This window comes from Phoxinus phoxinus, assembly GCF_949152265.1.
Source record: "Phoxinus phoxinus genome assembly, chromosome: 24".
Classification (NCBI taxonomy): domain Eukaryota; kingdom Metazoa; phylum Chordata; class Actinopteri; order Cypriniformes; family Leuciscidae; genus Phoxinus; species Phoxinus phoxinus.
Genome location: NC_136899.1, coordinates 8,265,293 through 8,290,404, shown reverse-complemented (window position 1 = coordinate 8,290,404; position 25,112 = coordinate 8,265,293). Strand labels below are relative to the sequence as shown.

The following is a 25,112-nucleotide window of genomic DNA, read 5'->3' as shown; positions in this document are numbered from 1 at the left end:
AAAATGAAAACCATAAAAAAACTTTCTTGAAATTTCCCAAGGCAACATTTCTCATTTTCATTTAGTTTATGTGGAAGTACTTAAATAACTAAATAAACTACAACTAAAACCTATATAGAGATGTATTTTTAAAAAGAAACTATAAAAAAAGACACGCAACAAAATGACTAAACATTTTTAATTAAAATAAAAAATATATAATTCAAAATATTACAAAAAAATAAAATGGTAGGGGGTAAAGCATTACTATTAACAAGAGTTACGTAATCAGATTACTTTTTTCAAGTAACTAGTAAAGTATCGGAGTTACTTTTTTTTTATTTTCCCATTTATTGACTGACCTCTCTCCTGTCTCCATGTTGAGAGAAATCCGAAGTGCGCTGATTATTGTGGTTCTAGACTAAATCTGAGCAGGCATTTACTCATCTCACATGCACAAAAACAGATTCAGTATTCCTCAACATGAATAAAAACTGTGAAATGCAAACTCAGAATATTATGAAAACCTGCAATAATTAAAGCTAAAGTCGGCAAGATTTTTTAGATCATATTCACTGAAACCAGCACTATGCTCCGACAGAACAACATAAATCAGAATCAGATAGATCTGACCGTCAATCCCAGTTCGTGCACACGCCACAGATCTCCCCTCCCCTCTCGCGCACATTACCATAGATATTATATAGAGACTAGATGCCCTATTAGCCGCTGGGCACTGAGAAATACGCCCGCCATCTTAAACCGGTCGTACTCCTAGTAATGCAATATTCAAAAGAATTCCCTTTAAAAGTAACTTTCCCCAACACATGATACTAAAATAACACTGAACGAATAGACAAATGGCTTTCTTAAATTATATAATTTTACAAGTCAAACAAATAATTTCTAAAAGTCTAGAACAAACACTCACCGACTCAATATCAATTCAATTCAATATTTAAAGCCCACAATCAGTTGGTTCCTCGCTGCATTAAAGGCTTCAGAAGTTGTCTAAAAATACATCTAATTTAGCCTAATTATACAAGACTTCATTAAGACCAATTAGCCATCTCAGACTAGTTGCTTATGAAAATATGTAGTTTTGCACATGCTTCAGTGCTAACCTCTGATTCCTGTCCTCCATCTGCAGAATGTAGGTAGTGTCGTCGTTGAGTTGACTTCGGCTGCTGAAACCCCAACGTAATTTGAGACTCTGGGGTCCGACCGCTGCACACTCCAGCCGGGGTGGAAAGGGCGGCAGGGGCCTTGTCCTCACCGTTAGGGTCTGACTGAAGGGCCCGGGGCCCATTTCATTTTCTGCTCGAATCTGCAGGCTGAGAAGAGAAAGAAAGTGTTAAAGCTTTTTAATCTTGTACAGTTGTTAGCTCCCTTGGGTTTAAAGGCTAAGTAACTTCTACAATTAATTCTTGATTCTCTTCACTTGAACGACCCTACAGACTATTCTTAGGAAACTCGGTGTCAATGATTCAGTATTGGTAACTTTAAAGGGAACAAATCACCCAAAAATGAAGCTCTGTGACCTTTCACCACAGATGAAAATGATCTACTCTGGTTGAAGGGGTGGTCTTGCATTCAAATGAGGATTTCTAAGAAGTTACCCCTCTGATATCCAAGAATCCAATTATTGTAAATGCATATGGGACAGAAAAACATTTCTAAATTGTTTTAGCAGAAGAGATCTAAAAAGAGGGAAGGTTATTACAATATTTGGCTGATAACATTTTTATGAATTCTAAAAATGCAATGTTGTGCGAACATAAACGTGAACCAACATGAATGATGCTCAGAACAGTGCTGCATTGTCACGAAAGTTTAAGCCTTGCGCATTTAAATATTCAAGTGCAAGAAGCGAGTTGTGGGAAGTTTTCTGTGCCCAAACATTTGAAGTGCTGACTTTATGTCTTCAGTGGAACATGTATCAGTTGCACTTACGCAAATACATAAGAATCAGTTGTTTTTGGTGTCATTTATTCACGGAATAAAAAAAGAGCAGCATGTACATTCTTAAAAATGTCTCTTTTTGTGTCTTGTTGAAATAAAGTTATACACATTTGGAACAACATGAGGGTGAGGAAATGATGACAAAAAAACCAACAACACGACTAACATGTCTAGTATGTGGGGCTTGATTCTCTGGAAATATTTTAATGAATTCAGAAACCAAAAAGGCTCATGTAAAAAAACATGGAGGAACAAAAGTATTTGACCAACACCACACAATAAAAAAAGAAAAAAAAGACACATATATAGTATATATAAGATTAAAAAAGCTCATATTATTTGAACATGACTTAATATTTTTGATCAATTCTGAATAATTTTGAGAGAGAGAGAGAGAGAGAGAGAGAGAGAGAGAGAGAGAGAGAGAGAGAGAGAGAGAGAGAGAGAGAGAGAGAGAGAGAGAGAGAGAGAGAGAGAGAGAGAGAGAGAGAGAGAGAGAGAGAGAGAGAGAGAGAGAGCTTGAGTTGAAGCAAAACGTAAAAAAAAAAAAGGTTTATTATTACGACATCATGACTAAAAACGAAAAAGCGTTAGGACACTTTGTGCTTGTCAAAAGCGATGTTTACAACTAATGTGATGTTGCTAGGGCACCTGTGTGAACATAAGGACAACTGAATCATACACCCATTTAAAATCACATTGACTCCAGTTGGTAATTACTAAATTGAGCATAATTGTACCATGTGGCTTGACATTTAATCATCTAATGCTTTGAAATTCACATACATTTTGGTAACATTGGGTCATCAGGGTGAGCTGGAACGTTGTTTTTTGGACAGTTCGTGAAGGATATCAAAATTTTTAGTCCCATTAGATATATTATGCATTCATGATAATATTACGAGTGCATTTGCATTTGGCATATTAATTGGGGATGTATTTCACAGTCCATTACCTCAATGGAGAAGTCCCTTCTGTGTCCATTTAATGTTGTCATCCATCCCAAATTAAAGCCTTTACCTCAGGTAACATTTAACAGACTCGCTTTCCCGAAGCCTATTAGACTTTAAAGACCATGTGAGTATTTTTTATATGCAAATGTGTTAAGGTCATCCTTTTAAAATATATCCCTATTTACACGAGGACGTTGCTTTTATTTTATTTTATTTTTTTAAGTACCATAGTACTGCACTCTTAAAAATAAAGGATCCAAAAAGGGCTTTGGATTTCACTTTGCAGTGAAGCCATAGAAGAACAATTTTTCGTAATTTGAAGAACATTTGAATAATCCAAGAACCATTTTCCACTATAAAGAATCTATTGTGCAATGGAAATGTTCCATGGATGTTACATGTTCATCATGGAACCATAGATACCAATAAAGAACCTTTATTTTTGTTTTGTTTTTTTGTAAACATACTACTGTAATACCATGTTTTTTGACATAATACTGTAGTTTTTTGTAAACAGCATGGGGCATGAATATGGCAGCCATTCAATACCATAGTATATTTCCAATGTATAGTGGCATTAACATCTGATACATTCACTATAGCATAGTACCAGTGTGGTTTTGTATAGTAAAAAAACAAAAACAAAAAACAACAAATATACCCTTCTAACAACTTGCATCTACCCAGAATGCACCATTTTGCTGAGCACATCTTGAGCCAGACACAAGTGGAGTCCATTTGTACAGCTAATAACACTAATTCAAGGACCTGCTCTTGGCTCACCAGCACTCTTCTGTATATTATAGAACCACGTGAAAATAAGGTCCACGGTCATCGCTAATGCACAAATATATATATATATATAGAGATGATGATGCAGTATGGTAGAAAAAGAGATACAAAGTGTTAAACAACATCTCTTGCTCACCTGTACTCGCTGTCCGGCAGCAAGTCCCTGATAATGTGGCAGGTTGCGTTTTCGGTGGTGATGTCGTCTCCCATTGAGATGGTGTAGGAGGTGATTTCTGCTCCATTACAGTGCGGCTCGTCCCAGGAGAGGGCCAGACAGGTGGAGGGGGAGAAGGACTCACTTTCTGTTGGGGTCGGAGGGAGGTCGAGCCGGTGAACTCCGGATACTACATCAGGGACTGCTGCAGGGGTCCGACACGTCACCAGATCACTGTAGGGGCCCGCCCCTGCCTGGTTCACTGCCTAAGAACCGAATTTAAAAAACAAAATCAGAAAAATGGCACCTTAAAATCAAAAATGAGTTTTTTTTTATATTGCAGAATTTTTTATGAATGATTTACTGGCGCAAGGGCAGGACAACATGTCACTCAATCAATTCCAGATGGACAAAATCAAGTTCCGGCCTACATTTATTCTTGTTTGAGAAGCCGTTTCAATTTGATATACATCAAAAGTTTGTTGTTGATTATCTTTTGGCCCATATTTACAGTCATGCATTTCGTTTGTCAAAACATTTGGAAGGACACTGAGTATTATGGAGAGTGCAACGATAAATGAATTCTCTTCATTCTCGTGCTGATAGATTGTTTTGCATCCGCTACATAAACACAGTGATTCAGAGCCAATTAAATGTGAAGAGGAGCACGGAAAGGTCAGAACATTTCCAGAAATAACAGCTCCAGTCTAACATTTGAACTATTACTCCTTATATATTGTTTAATCAACACAATTTGCAGGTTTATTTTTGGTGCATTAAAACCAGTTTGCAAAGAGACAATGATAATGTACACACCAATGCATGTAGGCAGAAAAAATACAATACTGCATGATTAAGGTTTTACACTCTTCTTGTTTGTTTAATTATAATGCAAGCAGCGAGTAATGCATGCATTTTCAATGTGATTATGCTACATTTTTATGAGCTTAATTAATTTCAGGAACAATTAGAATAATGTGTTTCCTTTTAAGATGATTTATTCACAACTCATTTTACTGTGAACTATTGATTCATCATCACAAATTAAAATGTTATTTTTAGCAAGCAAATGCTAGACTAACATTTACAGTACTGTAACAAATCATATATTGTTTACTGTACATTTACTATTTTCAAGTACTTTCTTTGAAAAAAGAAAATGTGAATAAAAAAAACTAAGATACATTTTTTTTTCCAAAGAAATTTTATTTAAATTCGTAGACGCTGCATTTTTTTTATTATTAAATCTATAGCATATTAAAAAAATATTGCAGTCAACCAATACAAATGATAGAGAAAAGCAAAAGCGTACCCGTTTCACAGTACTAAATATATTGAAATAAGTAAATCGATAATATATTGATAATTAAATATAAAACAATTTAAAAAACAAAAATAAATGAAAATAAAGCTATTAAAAATAAAGCTATTTAAAAAATAAAATAAATACAATTTAAAAAATAAATAAAAAAAATAAAGAAATAAAAAATAAAGCAATATATAATAAAATACAATAACATAATAAAATAAAATAAATCCACTTTCTTTTTGGCTTGTTTTAATTGGTATTAATGTTTGAGCGCATGTGTCGTGGTCCTGACAGATCATGAACTACCTGTAGCCTGCAGCAGTATTCTGTTGATGCCTCCAGGTTGGGGATTTGGAAGTAGGTTTCCGATCCACTGTAAACCATTTCAAGAGAGTCCAAATCACGTCCCCAGTCCAGCCGGTATTCAGAAATGTCTATCCCAGAGCTCTCGTTGTTCTGGGGATTGAGATCAGTGCAAGCGTTACACTCCAGCAACAAATGTATATTCCCAGCAGAATGTGAGTAATTACCTGCTCGACACGCTTTCATCAGGACTAACACAAGAGAGCTAATGCATCATACGCACCAATAATAAATTAAACAACCTCTCAAGACGGCAAACAGAATGCAAATAACTGAAATCTGTGTCATTCAGGAGACATCAAGGATTAAAATCACATTCGTGTTCATTGTGAACAAAACATTAAAGGCCCTTTGTCATAAAAAGCAAGTGTCTTTTGAGAAGAAGTGATAGACGTGAAGAGAACATTTTGCGTGGACACGATCTGCCACCTTCTCTGGCAAGAATCAATCTTCAACACTTTCTGGGTGATCGATGATGGTATTATGAGGAACTTTCGAGTTTGGATGGAGTTTCTGTACCAGTATTGAGCACATATTCTTATAATTCAAAACAATTTTTCTTTCTACGAGTCCCAAAGCCAACGATTGCTTCTGAAAATTGATTTCTTTCTCAACGCAGCAGAAAATCACTCCGACAATTTTATCACATGACAGTACGATCCATCATTTACTGTATTGTATACAGTGTGAATGGCTCTTGCCGACTCACCTCCCAGGTCACATCAGCACAAGTGTGTGAAGTCACATTGATGGCAGGGGGACTACATTGTCCTGGGGGGCCAGCGTCAGTGCTTATTTCCACAGATTCAGAGTAAGGTCCATACTGGGGAAAAAAGGAGAGAGAGAAAGTGGCTGAGATTTAGAGCGTTTTAGCCATCTCAAAGGTAATGAATGGCCTGGGTTCTACAATAAGGAGGGAAATCTGTTATTTCTGTGGCAGGTAAACCCAAAGCGTTATACTCTGTTAGGCATCCATCTTCAGTGATGGCTGAATTAGCTTCTTTATATCTTTGCCGAGGCAGACAGCAGATCTCTTTATTGCCTTGAGGTGATGTGGAGGGTTTGTTATAAAATGAGGATTTCAAATAAGAGAGGAAAAACAATTGGAGAGCTGTATTTGACCAAATTATAGCTGTTTGAGATGCAATTGTCCTGACTCATTGCTTATGAAAGGGAATAAAAGCCAATATGTCTAAAATACTTGCCAAGCTCCCCTCACTAAAAATGTATACTATTTATATTGTGGCACTTGGGAAGAAAAACATTAATTTGTGAAATAAAATCACCTGAATGGAGAAATAAAATGATAGATAGATGGATAGATGGAGAAATATGATTTGTTTATACTGGAGAAAAAATTTCTGAGGACCATGAAACTGTTATTTTGCATTTAAAAAAGGGTGCATCTATCTAAGTTTATTTGAGTATTTTTTCTAAACTAATCGTTTTTATTAATATTCGGAATTAGCTTTTATTTTTTATGCATTTCATTTTAAGTTTAGGTCAGATTTTAGTAATTTTGAGTGCATGGTGACTTACCCCAACACTGTTGGCTGCACGAACTTGGAACCTGTAGGTAGTGCCAGGGAGCAAATTACCCACAGTGCACTCTGTTTTAGACCCACGGTACACCTCCGCCGGCTCTGAAGCTTCATCTATTGCACACATCTCCAAGCTAAACTCCACACCTTCACTCTCTTCACCACACATAGGACCATCTGGAGAAACGAATAATTAAAAGTGTGTGGGAGAAATATAGAGACAGGGACAGAACATTAAGCAATCATTTCAAAAGTGCAAAAAGTCAAAGCATAATCCATCAGTCCAGCCCAATATACATGACCACAACGTTAGGAGTGTTTCACACATTAAGTGGCACATATTAGTTTTGGTGGCCATATTAACAAGTTATAGAAAAAGTGCTGAGCTTATTTAGAAGCCTCATAATAATAATTAATTAAAAATATATTTAAAAAATTGTGACTTGGGAGGATAATTAATAAAAGTGTACATTGCAAAATAAATGATAATAATTCAAAAATGCCTCATAATAATTAAAAACTAAATTGTGAAGGAGGTGAGTTGACAAGGTATTTTATGAATTATTATCATGAATAACTCATAGAACTGTATATTGCACACACACAAAAAAATTAAGTAATGCCTCATACGAATAATGAAAAAAATCATGACCTGGAAGGTGTTGACAAGAGAAATGTTATGAATTATTAAAATTAATAATTGATAAAAGCCTATAATTGCAGAACATAAAAAAAATATATATAATTTGAAATGAATAATCGGAATGATAATAATAATAATAATAACTACAATTATTTTTTGCAATATTTTATTTCAACTATTGTTTAAAAATACATCTATCTGGCTACAAGTTACACAGGCAGACTAAAGCTAATTTATGTAATGTCAATTATTCACCCTCCTTTTCGTCATGTAAATGAATTAAATTTGAATAATTCACACACCCAATAACATTTTTATGGCCATTATTATGAGAAACATTCAATGTTGAAACCCATAAATTATTTTCTGTATAGAGCTATACAGAAAGTTGTTACGCTCACGTCCCCCAGACACATGACTTGATGATCTCAGAAAGCATCCATCTACCAACCAGCCTCTCAAAACCAAAACAAGATCTCAGTTCCCACTACAACTGTGGCTAACTGGCTACAGGAAGGAACCGATCAATCGCAGTGATAAAGAACATGCAGGAAAGCTCACGCCTGATGTCCGAGCTCTAAGAGTCAGCATGGATGCCTGAAATCAGCACTGCTATTTCACAGTTATTTATAGATGGTGTTCAGCCTCTTAAATGAGCCCACCTTCACTCAAAAACAGTGACTCAGGGGTATTATCACTAACAAAACAACTGCATTATACCTCTGGCTCCCTCAAACACACACACATGAATGCAAACACAGACCCACACTAAATAGGGTTATGCAATGTGTGAACAACACAAAAAGTAGATGCAAAGCTCTGTTGATCCAGGTGCATTGTGGGTAATTTGGACTTCTAGAACTAGAAACCCTATGAATATTATATGTTACCCTCCGAATAACACAATTCGTCTAAATGCACACAAGTGTAACTAACTTGTTTTTAGCTTCAATTTCTCTTTCCAAATCGATCAAGAGATTTGTTGAATAGGGTCATATTGTGGTCATATACCTATGGAGGAGGAGGAGGAGGAGGAGGAGGAGGAGGAGGGGGTGCTTTTGTCACAAATGTTAAACTATTTTTAGATAATCTATCTATTTCATCTAGACTGGAAGAGGCAAAGTAGAAGAAAAGAATAATGGATATCAAAAGAAAAAATAAAGAGCCTCACCCCACTGCAAAATCAGCTCTTTGTGTTTGACATCACCCATAATCCTTGGGGGTCGACAGCGGCCAGGGGGCGGAATATGAGTGCGCACCGTAACGTCATCGGAGCACTGCACAACCAATACAACGAGTCAATATACAACACAAGGAGTACAATGAGATCTTCTGAATCAGCCTGGAAAATCAGTTAATGCACTTTGGTTCTCATACCTGGCTTTGTCCGCCCACGTCGACACAGCTGAGTCTCAGGGAGTAGCTTGTTGCTGGTTTTACATCCTCACACAAATGTTTCCTCTCTGGTCCTCTATAGCGAGTCACCCACTGCCTCTCTGCTGAACAAACACATATTCATACATATCTATCTCAGTGAACCTGTCAAAAACTTATCACAGGCATATTTCACATCAAAATCAAAATTGTATTATTGAAATATAATGACTTTGTTCAAAAGTCTGGAGTCAGTAAGAATAATATATGTGACCCTGGATTACAAAGTCGCACGGGTATATATTTGTGGCAATATCCAACAATACATTGTATGGGTCAAAATGATCGATGATCAAAATGATATGCCAAAAATCATTAGGATATTAAGTAAAGATCATGTTCCATAAAGATATTTTTAAAATTTTCTATCGTAAATATATAAAACATTTATTTTTGTGAGTGAATGCAGCACAATCGTGAACATAAATGGACAAGTTTAAAGCAGATTTTCTCAATGTTTCGATATTTTTGCACCCTCAGATTCCAGATGTTCAAACAGTTGTATATCAGCCAAATCCTATCCTAACAAACCAAACATCAATGGAAAGTTTATTTATTCAGCTTTCATGTGATGTATAAATCTCAATTTAAAAAAAAATTGGCCCATGTGACTGGTTTTGTGGTCCAGGGTCCCATATTCTTTCAATTGTAAAATCCATAATTAAAAAAAAAAGTTTTGCAATATTTTCAATTATTGAAATAAAAAGTTTTAAATATGAATACATTTAAATTTAAAATAAAGTGTTTACAAATAAAATATTGTTTCATTGTCAGATTGACCCGTTTGCAATCAGAAATACCTTCAGAATTCCCTTCTGATATCTCCAGGACGTACGTCAAGTCTCCAGATCCACCATCGTCTTGTGGAGGTTCTGATTTAATTATATCAAACGGTGACGGTTAGAAAGTAATGATAAACGGACAGTAAAAAAAAAAACTGTGGCTGTGAGAAACATAAAATGATTATGTTTTCCTACCCCACGTCACACAGAAGCTGTGATATGTGACTGCGTTTACTGCAGGATTCACAGGGGGTCCGGGTCTGTCTGGGGTGGTCTTACACACAAGCAGAGAGCTCGGTGCACTGCGCCACTCACCGCTGCAAGTGATGAGCTGTAGTGGACACAGTAAAGAAGATCACACAAGGGGAAGCACGCTACCATACAGCTATTTCTGTACATATACACACACACTACTGTTCAAAAGTTTGGGATCAGAAGGATGTTAATAAATTAATACTTGCATTAAATTTATCAAAAGTGACTGAAGAGACATTTACAACGTTACAAAATAATCCTATTTCAAATAAAAGTTCTGCTCTTTTAAAATGTCTATTTGGGGTCTATAAACCAAATCTCTATACAAAAATGTATAAGGATTTCCACAAAAAAGTTTTCAACATCGATGAGAATATTGGCGCTTTTCCACTGCATGGTACGGCACGGTTCGGTACGGCACGGCACGCTTTGGCGCTTTTCCACTGTATGGTACGGTACGGCTCGGTTCGGTACGGCTCACTTATGGCGCATTTCCACTGCATGGTACGGTACGGCACGGCTCGCTTCGGCTCGCTTTAAATGGTACCACCTCTGTTGAGGTTCCAAGCGTACCGTACCGATACTAAATGTGACGTGAAAACACTGCAGATCACTGATTGGTCAGACAGAATCGTCACTTCAGCGTCATTGTATTTGCTACACGAGACACTAAACCCGCAATATTTAAATAGCCAGACAACAGCAAACGCGGTAGCACCTGTTTTTCGAGTTTTTACTTGACAAAAAAAGTTAAAAAAAATCAAACAAGAAATGGCTGAATCGTGGTCAGTGGACGAGGTGCAGACGTTCCTCTCGTTGGTTGCCGAGGAGCGGAAGTAGCACAGCTCTTAGCCGCACACGGCTACCACCGGACCTACAATAACGATCAGTCCCACCCACTTTGAAGCGGTACTAACTGCAGTGGAAAAGCAACCGAGCTAAAGCGAACCGAACCGTGCCGTACCGAGTTGAGTCGTACCACGCAGTGGAAAAGCGAAGCGAGCCGAACCGCTCCGCGCCGTGTTGAATCGTACCGAGCCGAACCGAGCCGTACCATGCAGTGGAAAAGCGCCATAATAAGAAATGTTTATTAACAGCAAAAACTGTTTATTAGCAGTTTATTATTTAGCAGCAAATTAGCATATAAGAATGATTTGTGAAGGATCATGTGACACTGAAGACTGGAGTAATGATGCTGAAAAAACAGCTTTGCCATCACAGGAATGAATTACATAAAAAAATATTTTTTATATAATTTTCAGCCAAATGTATTAATTACTGATTAAAAATGCAGAAGATCCATCTTTTTATACAATATTCAGGCTTCTAGTATTTCATTCCAAACATCTCTGAGAGGTCTGAGTGACTTCAGACGACATCACTGAAAAGCGGATAACCAAGCGTTTGAGGATTTCAGGACACACTTGTTTTGTGTACTAACTAGACAACACCGTTTTTGTGTCCCAATCTCCTACAGCATCGCAGGGAGCAGCATTTAAAATCTTGTCTGAAGTACCTTTCTCCCCTGATAATAACGCAGTGTTCTCTGCCTTCTCAGAGATTAGAGTAAAAGCCTTTTACACGCAACACCACAGGAAATCAATTCACCTTCCCCCAACAACAGCTGCCAGATCTGAGAAACCGCTCCAGGTTAGCGGACAAACTAAAGTTCATTAGATTATCGCTAATTGCCTAATTAGTGAAGGAGGAAATGAGGAAGCAAAAGTGCTTGAGGAACGTGTGATTTTCTAGAACCCTGAACACCTCTATGGATGGTTTGTTTACATGCATATGGTTGTGTATGTGAACAAAAGAAATCATGAAATAAATGTCATGTTTTCTGTGCTGGGAAACTCGTCACTCACCCTGAATTTGTACTGCGTGTTCCTCCTTAGGGACTCCAACTTACAGTTCAGCTCCAAACCGCTGTAAACTTCCTGGAAGTCCAGTCCCTGCCAAAAACACATCGTTCTTTAGGTGTCAAGAAGTGAAATATGGAACAATTATTTACAGCTGGTCCCACCCCAAACTAACACCACAATTTATTTTTATCAAACCAATGCCCCTTATTTTTCAATACCTTCCCTCCAATCTGGTAACACTTCTGTTTACGATCCACTCAACAAAATAAAGCAGAGTCCTACTTTTTTATTTTATTAATATCCTGTTTCACTCTGAAATATGTCCAAATACGAAGGTAAAATAGGTAGCAGATGTTGTTGCATGTTTCATGACATTAAACTTGGATCAAATATTTTATAATTAATACTGTATAATTATATAAAAATCTGTGAATTATATAATTAATTCCTAACAAATTTGTGGTTTGTATTCAAATGTATTAAAAATGCAAGATCCTACAATTACTCGGCATGATAAAAAAATTATGTGCTCGATCTCGCTCAAATATTTGGATGGCGCATGCGCATCAGTCTGCTGTGTTAAACACAGGCATTAGTCATGGATCCAGAAGAGTCGATTTACTCTGACAACTGTGGGCAAAGATGATTCACCAGCAACCAGTGAGGTAGAAAAAACAGCTAATAGACTTGTGCGTCTATTAGCGGTCATATTCCCACAACACTGAGAAAACCTATTTGTGGTGAAAATAATGGCAACAGAAAGCCATAATAACTACTGCACAAGGGGGATTATGGGATGCGTATGGTAGGGCTGAGTTCAACACCTTGGTCTCATCCTGCATCTCCAGGGTGTACGTGACCACCTCCTCAGCGCTGCAGCTGTTTGGTCGAGTCCACTCCAGCGTAACCCAGGACGGACCTGCCTTTATTAGCCGTGGAGGCAAGGAAATCTGTGGGAGACTTCCTGTGGTGTGGAAGACGACTTCTGTGCTGAACCCACTGGAGAAAAAGAAAACCGTAAACAGTAATAAATCCCATCCTTTCCCATCCTATAAAGATTAAACGACATATCCGTGTCTCAAAGCGTGCGAGAAGCACAAAGATATAAATTGTTTGGACTTTTCCCCCTGGGAAAACGACACTGCCGCCACTCACAGAGAGTAGTGATGAAAATTTTCTCATTTACCGCGCCATTAAACACAAGGACACCACAGGGCCAAAATTCTATTAAACAGCATACAACCAAAAGGACATATGCTGGTGGGTTATATTTATAAAAACTGTTTTATGATTTATTGCAACAAAAAAAAATAATAAAACAATGTTTCACCTAAACCTCAGAAATAACCAGCATGTATTATATCATATTCATTTACCATGGTATTTTTGATAGTACTCCAAAGTACTTCAAAGAACAACAGAATTATCCTAATAAACATAAAAAAACACATGATATGTATATATCATGATAAAAATAATAATAATAAATATTATTAATAAATATTATTTAAAAAAATAATACAAATATAAAAAAAATAATAAAACATGTATAACTGGTTAATTTCATTTAAATAATAATAATAATTTTTCTGTACATGAGACAAATAAACAAACCTGGTGCCAATATCATTTAGCGCTGCCACTCGAAACGTGTACCCGACAGCAGGGCACAACCTCATTACTTTGCAGTGTCGCTGGTGTCCGACGTAATATTCACGGAAAATGCTGTTCTTTTTCCCCTGAAAAAGCAACAAGGATAAAACGATGCAGTTAGGAATGACAAATATAAAATAAACATCTTAAAAGACCAGCAGCAGCCATACGCTGTGTCAGAACAGAACACTCCAAACATGAAAAGAACAACAACAAAAACTAAATTGCTGCTGGAAGCTGTGCTAATCGTCACAACAACAGGAGCCAGAATATAATGAAAGTTAAAAGGCAGAGGTATTCAGAATGGATTCGGCAGGGAGGAACTGCTGCCAGCCACAGCTGAGGAGTTTTAATGAACTCTTATTGAGCCAGAAAATCTTTGAGTAAATGAAAATAAGTAGACGTGGCGTAAAGCAGAACAGTCGGTTAAAGCCTTAGTCTCCTCAGGACCAACGTCTCATGCCATGGGGACGGGAACAATTTTACAGCCATAGCAAAAAATTAAGGCAATTAGGCAAATAATGAGGAAATGAGTGAGAGAGAGAGAAATCAACTGAATGGTTGAGGGGTAGATGACACACTCAGGATATTATCAAATACATACCTCATTCCATTCTAGAACATAATTGGTGATTTTTGAGCCGTTGTCCACAGGGGGCTGCAATAAAAATTAGAAATTACAAAAAAAGTTATACACAGTATACTCTATCATTCATAAGTTTGAGGTTGGTAAGAGTTTTAGATGTTTTTGAAAGAAGTCTTTTACATTATGCACACCAAGGATGCGTTTATTTGATAAAAATATCATATATAATTATATATAATCAATTAAACAATATAATAAACAAAATAAGTAAATATTAATGAGAGGTCATGCATAACTGTGAGGCAGTACTTGGCATGAAGCAACACAGAATGATCAATAAAAAACTATGAATTAATAATTATTAATAATCGGGATCAATAATCAGGAGGATCAATAAAACTATTCCACCATGAAGTAATAAAGTTCATAAGCCCAACCATTGAAGTTTTAATGGTTTGTAGCAACACAATAATACAGAACGTACCTTCCACTGTAATGTGAGGGAGCTCTTGGTGCGATGGGACAGTCTGGGGGGTAGAGGGGTTTCAGGAGGGGCACTCTGGGTAGTGAAGGCCCTCGCATCCGAACTGGGACCCTTGACAGAGTTACACACCGTGCTTACTCTGTAAAGCACATGGTGAGAATTTCCAAATGAGGACAAGAGTAATTCATCAACTAATACACAGAAAACGGCTATTGCCAATTTAAACGAATCATTTAGTGATAACAATGAATGTATTAAAATGCTGCATCCACTGTAATTACAAGAAGAACGCTTTGTGCCACTCCGCTCTTTAGATCCAGGAAATTCACATTAAGCACAAATCCTTTTTTTCGCATTCATTATCTTTAATTTAGTCTTGTTAATCAGATATCAGGTCATTCATCTCTCTTCAGCACTCGAATTAAATTCAAAGTGCTCGGTTAATGGAGCGTTTCATCTCATTTGTAAGTCGCTCGGTTAAAAGTGTGTGCTAGATGAATAAATGCAAATATAAAACACTATTCTTACCGGATGTGATAGTCTGTGGCTGGTCTGAGGTCAGTGAGGGTATACTGGAGTTCCTCACCACTGAAAAAAAAGATAGACTAAGAGTGACAATCTGTGTGTGAGAGTAGATGGATGAAGCATCTGTAAAACCTCCTTCAGCTTTCAAATCAATTCATAATAGCCTTTATTATTTGACTTTTGTGGACCAAAAAAGAAAGAAAGCTGTAGATGTACATAAGGTTAATTTCCTAACCACATGGGGAAGATTACAAGATTGTTATGCAACTATACTAATAATCATAAAGAAAAAACAAATCATATTGAGAATCACAAAAATTACGATTCTCAAACAAATCTGAATAGAAAACTTAACAAATAACATGTCATTTACTAGAGGTTCCGACAATGTTAATTGCTGCAGTCTATTTAAATGAATGTAATTAATTTAAATTAACTGTTGTTGTTTTTAAAATAGGTTTGAATGAATGATTCAATGACTCGCACATAAAGACTCATTTCATTACTGGATGAATCAGCGTTTTTGAATGAAATGATAGTGTGTGGTTGTGAAGCTGTTTAATACCTATGACTGCTGCTTTCTCTGGGTCAGCGGCATCACAAACAAACATTTGAATATTCTAACTTTTCAAAGGTTTCATAGACCTATCCAAATTGTTGTAATTTAGGAATAAGATCATGAGGGGGTTTGAACTAAAACCGCGACCTCTTAACGATTAATCGTGCAATCTAATAAATCAATAAAAACAACAAAAAATCAAGAGTGAAGTGCAGTAACACATGATGTTAAAAAAGGCCTTACCTGTACACAACCTTGTATTTCCCGTCACGGCCCTTGTCCTTGAGCTGGAGCTCGTAACTACAGGAAGGGACCCGTCCAGATGATCCCGATAAGAAAACAGAAGTCCACGACACAAGTGCGGAGTGGGACTGTACATTAGACACCTGAGGAGACAAAAAGACACATTCAAGTTTCATTATAAAACAACCACTTGAAATTTAGTTGTTGGATTGTAACATTATATTCACGATAAAAAAAAGATGATGCAAATCATTTTTTTTTATGTTTACTTAAGTATGACAAGTCTGAAACATCTTTTTTTTTTATAAAGAGCCTGGAAGATTTAAAGTCCAAAATAAAACGCTGGCTGGCCCTTTGAATTCTAATTTCGAATTATTTATGATGTCAGCTACATCAATACATCGAGGCAGCTGTAAATAGTAGCTAATTTGGGTGCCAAGGCTAGAGCAGGCTCATCTTCAGAGAATGAAGCATCAGTCAGAACACCCTACAGCTGACGTCCTTCACAGTTGCTCAGAGCGGAGACAGACTCTTTATTCACAAAACAAAAACATCTGCGTCTGAAGGCTTCAGCCATGGCAAACCAGACTATTTACCCAATACGTTCCCTTTTGCATTCAAATTAAGTAATTTAGCATTAAAGCAGCACAAAAGCGGATTACCTAGTTATCATCTTCATAACACAAAAAGAGACACTTAAATGGAAAAACGGTACGTGTTAGTGGCTCCAAAAAATGATTTGGAGACTCAATCTACACTAAATAAACAATATTAAAAATATTACAAAAAATTTGTATAACGAATTGTTTGATCTAAATATATATATATATAAATTATGAATACATAATCTCAAATAAAAGAATCATGATGATACTTTGAATTATTTTCTTCACATGCTAACATTCTCTGCACTGGAGAGGCACATTGCTGTCAGTTGTTTACTTCAGGTTGCTTTTTTTGTTTTTTTCTACTGTGTTTTTGCAGGTCAAATTGACCTTGAACTAATACATTTACACAGAATTAGGTTTTTCAGGACCCTGAGCCATTTTTGCAAAAGCTTTTTTAAATACCTGCTCCCATGGTGGATATATGAAGTCAGTTTTTCTCAAGATCAAACCGGTTTAGTTCATCACATCTATGAATAAGTTTCACTAACATTTGATAAGTCCAAATGCTTTTTAATCTTTATTTTGAACAGTATATTTAGTGTTATATAATTTAAAACCTTACAAAACCTTATTGTGCTTGTGCTAAAACTTGTGACATTCATACATTTTAAATACTTTGGGCTCCTGTATGTTACCGTCACATTTTGAACCTTGAATGCACATTTAATGCGTTTCTACAGACAGAAAGTGATGAAGATTATGAAGAGAGGAGAAAATCAAGTAATTCATTAACTCCTGCTGCCCCCTCGTGAACGTAAACGGAAGTGCTTCATTCGGACCACCTCTAGACAATTATAATCCTTACATTTCAAGCGTTATGTTGTTGTGCAAGGGTGTTCTGGATGGTTGCTAGGTGGTTGCCAAGTCAAAAGAGCCCACCTTTTGATCCCAGGTTATTACTCAAGTCAAGTTTTTATAAACCAATTTTATCATCCACCACACAAAAGCCATACTATCAGCTGCTAAGAAAGGAAAGAAAGGAAATAGAATAACTCTCTTCAAGGCGCATGATTTGAGGAATCTTTCATGTCCGTAGCATAAACAATTTGGGATGTGCTACACAAAGTTTATAAAAAAAAAGAAAGAAGATAAAACAACATGCAGGGGTCAAATTGACCTTGAACAGAAACAAATGATGAACTGAAAGAAATGATTTAAATTAAATGATAAATTAAAGAAAACTTCAATTTCTTCTCTGCATTTCTTAGCTCGCATCCTAATCTAGTTGTCTAATAAACCTGGTATTGTATATTATGAATTTTGCTTTGTCTTTGACTAATTGTTTTGATCCTCTTTTGTAACTCCCTTTGGATAAAAGCGTCTGCTAAATGCGTAAATGTAAATCATAATACTAAGGATTAAGTTCATATTTCTTGGCAAGCAATAACATATTTAGAGTGGAGAGATAATCCTGCAGGACAAATAAAACAATCACGGGCAAAAGCGTGAAATTATGACATTAAAGCTTTTCGATTTGCTGCTCGGGAGGAGATTTGTGAGACAACATGTTTTGAATCACCCACCTGGGGCTTGTCCATTCCTGATGGCACAGCCTGAACTCGTCTCGTGTCCACATCATGATCTGCACAGAAAAGAGATTAAATATAGCCAGCCGTCTCCTATCGGTCATAAATCAGAGATTGTGTGTGCCTGTAACATCTTCATGCTGGTTTGGAGAGAGAAAGAAACACAAAAGAACATAAATTCAGTATCAGCAGACAGAGACACCGATCTGGGGCATTAGAGACGTCCTGATGGATGGAGTAGGAAAGTGGCTGTCAGGCGAGTGAGGATCATAGGTCTGGCTCTTAAGGGGCCCAAGGGGCTCCTGCAATGAGTCATCACTGCGATGAAGTCATGGCGACATGACCCAACACTGACCTCTATGGTTTCCCCCCCAACAAGATGGGAAAATTAGAGATTCCACTCCATGTATGGATTAAAAATAAAATCAAAATAGGTCAAAGATTCAAATAAAGAGTCACGACAGTGTTGGAAAACAATTTTGAGAGTAAATACAGTAATGCTACAAACTAAACATTTTTGTAATATAGTACTGCACGTGTCTACCAATGGTGTGTGTACAAAAGTGATTCATTTTGCTAAATGGTTTATTTGACAATTCAATGATTAATTCTCCTGCTCTGAGCTTTTAAAGTATCTTACTGAAATTAATCAAAGTAAAATAATAATAAATATATATATATATATAGATATATATATAGATATATATAGATTTAAGTATGTTTAAATATTTGCAAAAACCAACCCAAAACTTTTAAACGTTACTGTATCTAGCTACCTTTTCCAAATGATAGCTTGACTGTACCTAGTTTATGTGTATCAGTTTAAAACTATGAGTAGTTTGTTAAACTACAGCTTCAAAGTCCTGAACACAGCTGGGAATGAAGACCAAGTCTAAACTTCTGACGTTACGCATTTCAGCCTCTTCTCAGACACTCTTCACAGGAACCGCTCATCTTCCCCTCTCTTGTTTTAATTTGCAGTGTGATTGCCAGTGCATTTTAACACGGTCCAGCCTTGTGCTATCACTTCAGACAAGAAAAGATCTGCATCTCATTATGCGCTGTGGTTTTGCCACAGACAGACTACACACACACTCTCTCTCTCTCTCTCTCTCTCTCTAACACACACAGAGGCATGGGAACCAAAGGTTCGCAAGAACAAAGACCAGGGTAAGATAAGACATTAAAGAACACAGAGGAAAACAGTGAGACAGCGTGAGCGGTTTTCAAAAGGAATGATGAAAGAAAAGGAAATGATGATATGGAGAATATGTAATCTACTGTATTTGATGCAACATGTGTTGCTCATTCATCTACCATCTGATCCCAGAACAGCTCTGATTGGAATCCTCAGCTGTGGAATTCCCAATGAAATACAAGCTTACTGTATACTACATACTTCAAATGAATACTGTATACTAAGGTTGGGGATCAAGAACCAGTTCTTCCTCAGAACAGCGTTTTCTGATTGTAAAATTGCATATTTTAATTTGCTAACTTTTGAACTAGCATAAATTCCAAACACAGCCTATGCCATTTAAGTGACTGACTGCATTTCACCAGTAGTGGGCACTCTTTCATTATCCTGCTTGCTTCCTGTACCATCTACTGTTTATCCAATGTGTATGTGTGTCACACCACAGAGTAAATGCTGACACTGATATAAAAGCTCAAAAATAAAGGCTTGGAGGTAAAGACACATAACGCTTCATAGATATTAGGCTTTAAAGTGAACAGATGTGGACAAGATTGTTGACTCATCTTGAAGAGTCAGCAGCTCTGACTGCTGTTATTTGAGTCCAGCTGACACTGGAAATATCCTGTTTTTGCTCTCAGCTGTTTCCACATGTATGAAAATGCTACAGAGACATGAGAACAAAATCAGCAAGATGTCTTTTTATTTAGACGTCTACTTAGCCCACCTTGTGGCTCGGTGTCTGTGTGTTTGGGGCTTCCTCTGGCTCTTCGATCCGGCCTCTTGTTGCCAGGGCTTCCTCCTCCTCCTCCAGAGCTGATGTGGCTCTTTCCATGGCCGTTCGCTGTGGTGGTGCAGGCCGTGCTGTTCTTGTAGCTGCTGGAAAGCGGGCTGGTCACCTGACTTAGACCTGAACGCTCCACTGGTTGTTTGAGCTTCTTGGGTGGAGGTTTACAGTACTCCTCATGACCCATGAAAGTGGAGACGTTATACAGCGGGATGATCTCTGAGATAAGTAAAAGATCATAATTACACTACAGAAAATACAAAGCAAATGACACAAAGTAAAAGTGAAAATGTTAAACAAATCAACATGTATTTATATAAAATATGTATTAAATATTACTAATATATTTCATATTGAATTGTTGAATATACAATTTATATTCTACAAAACTAATTTAAGTGTTGTATACATAAGCACAAAAATGTTCAATTAATCAATTCTTATATTTTAGCTTAATTTTTCCATTTACATTTTAGTGTAGTACTTCATACATTTTAAATAATATATTATACATTTCATATTCAGCGCAAAATGTATATTAGTCCACAAAACTAACATTGTGCAGCAATGTATAAATATATGGCAATTTTTTTTTAAATAAATCATCTTATACATCAATAATATAATACAGTATACACACAGTATACAGTGTGTACATATAATATTCATTTTATTTAATTTTTATTTAATTTTGTGCAGCCGCATACACGACCACAACACTAAATAAATCCAAATTTCATTCTAGCTTTGTGTAGAAAATTGTACATGCTTATGTATATATGCACACAGTATATAATTTACAAAAGGATTGTATACGCACAAAACCTAAACTAAAACACTCAGTCAATCGTAACACATTAAACGATTTTAGTTTAATAAATTGACGTTTTAGTTTAGTAAAGAAATGCATATATTTTGTATATTACAATATTTTATATAAAATATATTTATCCTTTTTTTTCCTTTCTTTTTTAGTAAGTGTATATTAATTTACAACAAGATAGAAACATCAAGCATGTTTAAACTTTTCATTCAGAATGTATCTTTGGATTGGCTGTGTTTTATAGCTTTGTGTGGTACTTTGCTCTCATGTTGAGCCAGATTAGGACAGTGTTATGATTCAGTATGAAGACATGGTTGCCCATCCTCACTGAAGAATGCGTTTAAATAACTGAATAGACCAAGAAACTTTAAGTCTGCTATGGACAATGAAGCTTTACCTTCCGGGTAGATGGGGGGCAGTCGATGCTGATAGAACTGGTGCGGGGACACATCGCCAGGGCTGACTGGAGGGTAGTATGACGTATGTGAGGCTGGAATAAAGTGTGGGTGCGTCAGGTATTGAGGGTGAATGTGATGGCTCGGGGACAGAGCCGGAGAGTAACTGGGGGGGAAACATTCAGAATGAGGTGTCACCACAACCCTCCGCACGCCAGTATTGTCCTCCAGGACCTGAAAATACAAACATGCATAGACGTCAAGCCAAACAATACCCAACATCACAGGCTCTCTGATGTCAGCCATTAGTAGCCCAACCCAACACATAATACAGCCTGTCTCTGGATATAATGTGCCAACAGTTGCAACCACAGATGTACAGCGCCACTTTAAACAAAGGGCAGGAATGCCAAAGTAAACAAGGCCTTCTAATGGAACGGCTATCAAATACATTCCAGTGGAGGAATGTATGCATGGAAGACGCTTAGAGGAATCACAGATCTGCTGGTACAGTTCACATGGGAGAAATCATCCCACCGACAGCCGCTTCTAACCCTGGGTGATCCTGAAGTCAGATTGGTCAACCAGGGTTAGAAAGTGAGGTCAGTGATGACAGCAGAAACCAAACCAAAGTGCTCCGTTATGCTTATACTGGAGGAAAGAGCTGGTAAGATCTCCAGGGCCTTCTGGGAAATCAATGTTCTAGATTCAAAGAGTAAAATATATATGTTTTAATATTAAAACTGCCCCCTCTAAAGTTTCTAGTTTGTAAATTGATGACTGGTGAGCCCTAGCTATTCTATATCAACAGTACAAAAAACACATTTAAACTGTATAGTCAACATTCCTAATGAAAAATTATGTCCAAATCCAATTAGCTTTCCCACCTTAAACCAAAGGGTTTGTCCAGAGAGAAATAGACATTTTGGGAAAAAACATGTAACATTTATTTATTAATATTAAACCGATAACATGTAACATTTATTTATTAATATTAAACCGATAACTTTATAATCTTGAATTTTAATGACAAAACACTGTGAAACTTTTACTACACAACTCAAGCATATCCGGACAGGTAATCAACTCATAATCAGTACCAATAATAACAAGATGATTAATGTGTGGTACTGTAATTTATGTACAATACCAATCAAAAGTTCACAAAGTGGAGAAAAAAAAAAAAAGAAAAATTCAGCAAGGATGCATAAAATGTAACAAAAGTGATTTCTATTTCAAATAAATGCTGTTCTTTTGAACTTTCGATTTATCAAAGAATCCTGAAAAATGTATCAAGGTTTCCAAGAAAAGTTTAAGCAGCACAACGGTTTTCAACATTGATAATAAGAATGTTTCTTGAGCAGCAAATCAGCATTAGAATGATTTCTGAAAGATCATGTGTGACAATGAAGACTGAAGTAATGAATGATGCTGAAAATTCAGCTTTACATCACAGGAATAAATTGCATTTGAAAATATATTAGGATAGAAAAAAAGTTATTTTAAATGGCAATAATATTTCACAATATTTTCGTTTTTACTGTATTTTTGATCAAATAAATGCAGCCTTGGTGAGCATTAGAGACGACTTTTGAAATTATTTTTACAAATCTTACTGACCCCAAATTTTTTAACGATAATGTATGTTGACTTTACATAAGTTAATATGAATTTGGTGTATTGGTAAAGAAAACTTTTATGAGGCCACATGCTTGTGCAACAAAATTACATCTCACTACATTTTGTAGCAAAAGAGCATCAATTACACATAATAAGCGTTGTTATCACTTAATTTCCATGCACTCATGCTAAAAAGCTTCCATCTTGTTGGAAAGTTGAGAGAGAGAAAGAAATGGGCAGCCCACCAAACATGGGTTGGTCCTGCCCTTCACATTCGGGTGGAACGCGCTAATGAATCATATTTACACGAGTGACCTTTGTGCCATTAAAGCCCCCCCACTGATTTATTACACCCACAACTCAAACACTTTTTCCTGCCCTCTCCGCAAGACTTTTTTGACCTTTCTACTGAAATGTCACCGCCGCTGACCTTTAGCAAACTCACGCCTGACACCGTTCAGTAACGATGAATAACTTGGAGTTTTGTGCATGTCCGTCTGTTGTGTGTTTGGTTGTCATATACTGAACACACAATTTATGAGCATGTTTCCAAGAAAGAGTTATTCGCCTGCGAGGGGTGAAATCACAACCTCATTGTGCGAGAGAGGTTTCGCCACCCCGACGCACGGCCCTAACCCATTCCTGCCGGTTACCTGGGAGACGTAGCCAGGAGGAACGTGGATTGGTGGAATGGAACCGTTCGGTGACATCATGGGAACTTCAGCAGGCCCTAAGGCAGAAAGAAAAAGAGAAGAACGCTGTCAATCAAACAGTAACACAATGCTGACTCCGCCCCCTCATTCCACCACGTAATGCAAGGCTAAGCAAAGAAAATTCCAGGGGCAACGAGAAAACAGCAGAAAAACAGGAATGCTTTAGTAATAAGATACGCATATGCTTAGAAGATGAAATTATGGAAGTTAATCGTGATATAAGTGAGCTAAGCTTCATTGTTTTCTATTCAAGCTAAATATACTATACAGCAAATCTAAACTGCATGATTGTTTATATCGCCAAAATATTTTAAATATATTGTCGTCCAGTGGTATATTTAAAGTTGGATATATAGTTCCTCCAACTTTATCCGCATACATACAGTGAACTCACATAAAGCAATAAATACTACATAGCAAATCTCTGCTCCATGATTGTTTATATTGATGCACATTGTAAACTATTTTATCGCATAATACATCTAATTTTATCAGTATACATACAGTACAATCACCTAAAGCGATATATAGCCAATCTCAATTTCTTGATTGTTTTTGTTGCAAAATGAGAACTATATTACTGTCCAGCGACATATTTAAATCTATATAGTACATCCAACTTTATCCATTTACAGTACATACAGCATGCTTGCATAAAGTGATATATACTATATAGCACATTTCAACTGCTTGATTGTTTATATTGTTGCAAAATGGAAATACATTTTCGTCCAACTCTAACATGATAAATGTGACAATAAGGCATAAAGATATTATAAACATTAACACCATGATTTTCAGTAAAGCTGCTTTGAAACGATGTGTATTATAAGAAGTGCTTTACCAATAAAACTGACTTGACATCATTTTTGACCCACTATCCCACTGAACTCCACAGGCTTATATTTGGTACTGTGGTATTGGGTTAAACAAACAGTTTAAGGCATTGATTACGGCTTCACTGCAGTCAACACGGTAGAAATAGAGCCATCAGGTCCAACTGGTGCGCCGCAGGAAGAAACGGCCACTGCCGGCACACAAACCCTCTCTGTTATGGCTCTCATGGGACACGGGTGAATGAAACCCCTCCGTCCACCAAACCGACTGTTTATTGTCAGAATATAAAGCCTTAGAGAAGCAACTCATAGCGTGTACCCTCATCCAGGACTCATGTAGAGGGCCACCAGCTGTTTTAGACATCGCCCTCTCCTCCAGACCCAGCAGGAACCGTGGCGTGACAGCCTCCGGCGCACTAAATCACTAAATCACCCTGATGAATTTTACAGTTTCTCCCCCATCAGTCAAT

The 25,112-nt window shown here is 36.8% G+C and overlaps 1 protein-coding gene across 3 annotated transcripts in view; it reads right to left on the bottom strand.

Annotated features, from left to right (window-relative positions):
• Positions 1 to 25,112, bottom strand: part of fndc3bb (fibronectin type III domain containing 3Bb) — a 61,835-nt gene that overhangs the window by 8,108 nt on the left and 28,615 nt on the right. The window contains exons 2-21 of one of the 3 annotated variants that reach the window (XM_079601831.1): positions 23,747 to 23,823; positions 21,476 to 21,707; positions 20,196 to 20,474; positions 18,271 to 18,329; positions 16,080 to 16,222; positions 15,281 to 15,340; positions 14,753 to 14,891; positions 14,287 to 14,340; positions 13,644 to 13,768; positions 12,854 to 13,028; positions 12,033 to 12,119; positions 10,108 to 10,243; positions 9,931 to 10,002; positions 9,074 to 9,195; positions 8,868 to 8,973; positions 7,052 to 7,230; positions 6,222 to 6,335; positions 5,456 to 5,605; positions 3,823 to 4,106; positions 1,104 to 1,313 (exon numbers count right to left, since the gene is read on the bottom strand). In XM_079601831.1, the coding sequence (XP_079457957.1) occupies positions 1,104 to 1,313; positions 3,823 to 4,106; positions 5,456 to 5,605; positions 6,222 to 6,335; positions 7,052 to 7,230; positions 8,868 to 8,973; positions 9,074 to 9,195; positions 9,931 to 10,002; positions 10,108 to 10,243; positions 12,033 to 12,119; positions 12,854 to 13,028; positions 13,644 to 13,768; positions 14,287 to 14,340; positions 14,753 to 14,891; positions 15,281 to 15,340; positions 16,080 to 16,222; positions 18,271 to 18,329; positions 20,196 to 20,474; positions 21,476 to 21,707; positions 23,747 to 23,806 (2,786 nt within the window). In that variant the 5' untranslated portion in view covers positions 23,807 to 23,823. Of the gene's footprint in view, positions 1 to 1,103; positions 1,314 to 3,822; positions 4,107 to 5,455; positions 5,606 to 6,221; positions 6,336 to 7,051; positions 7,231 to 8,867; positions 8,974 to 9,073; positions 9,196 to 9,930; positions 10,003 to 10,107; positions 10,244 to 12,032; positions 12,120 to 12,853; positions 13,029 to 13,643; positions 13,769 to 14,286; positions 14,341 to 14,752; positions 14,892 to 15,280; positions 15,341 to 16,079; positions 16,223 to 18,270; positions 18,330 to 20,195; positions 20,475 to 21,475; positions 21,708 to 23,746; positions 23,852 to 25,112 lie in introns of all 3 variants that reach the window. The other 2 variants (XM_079601830.1, XM_079601832.1) reach the window with 2 other exon arrangements.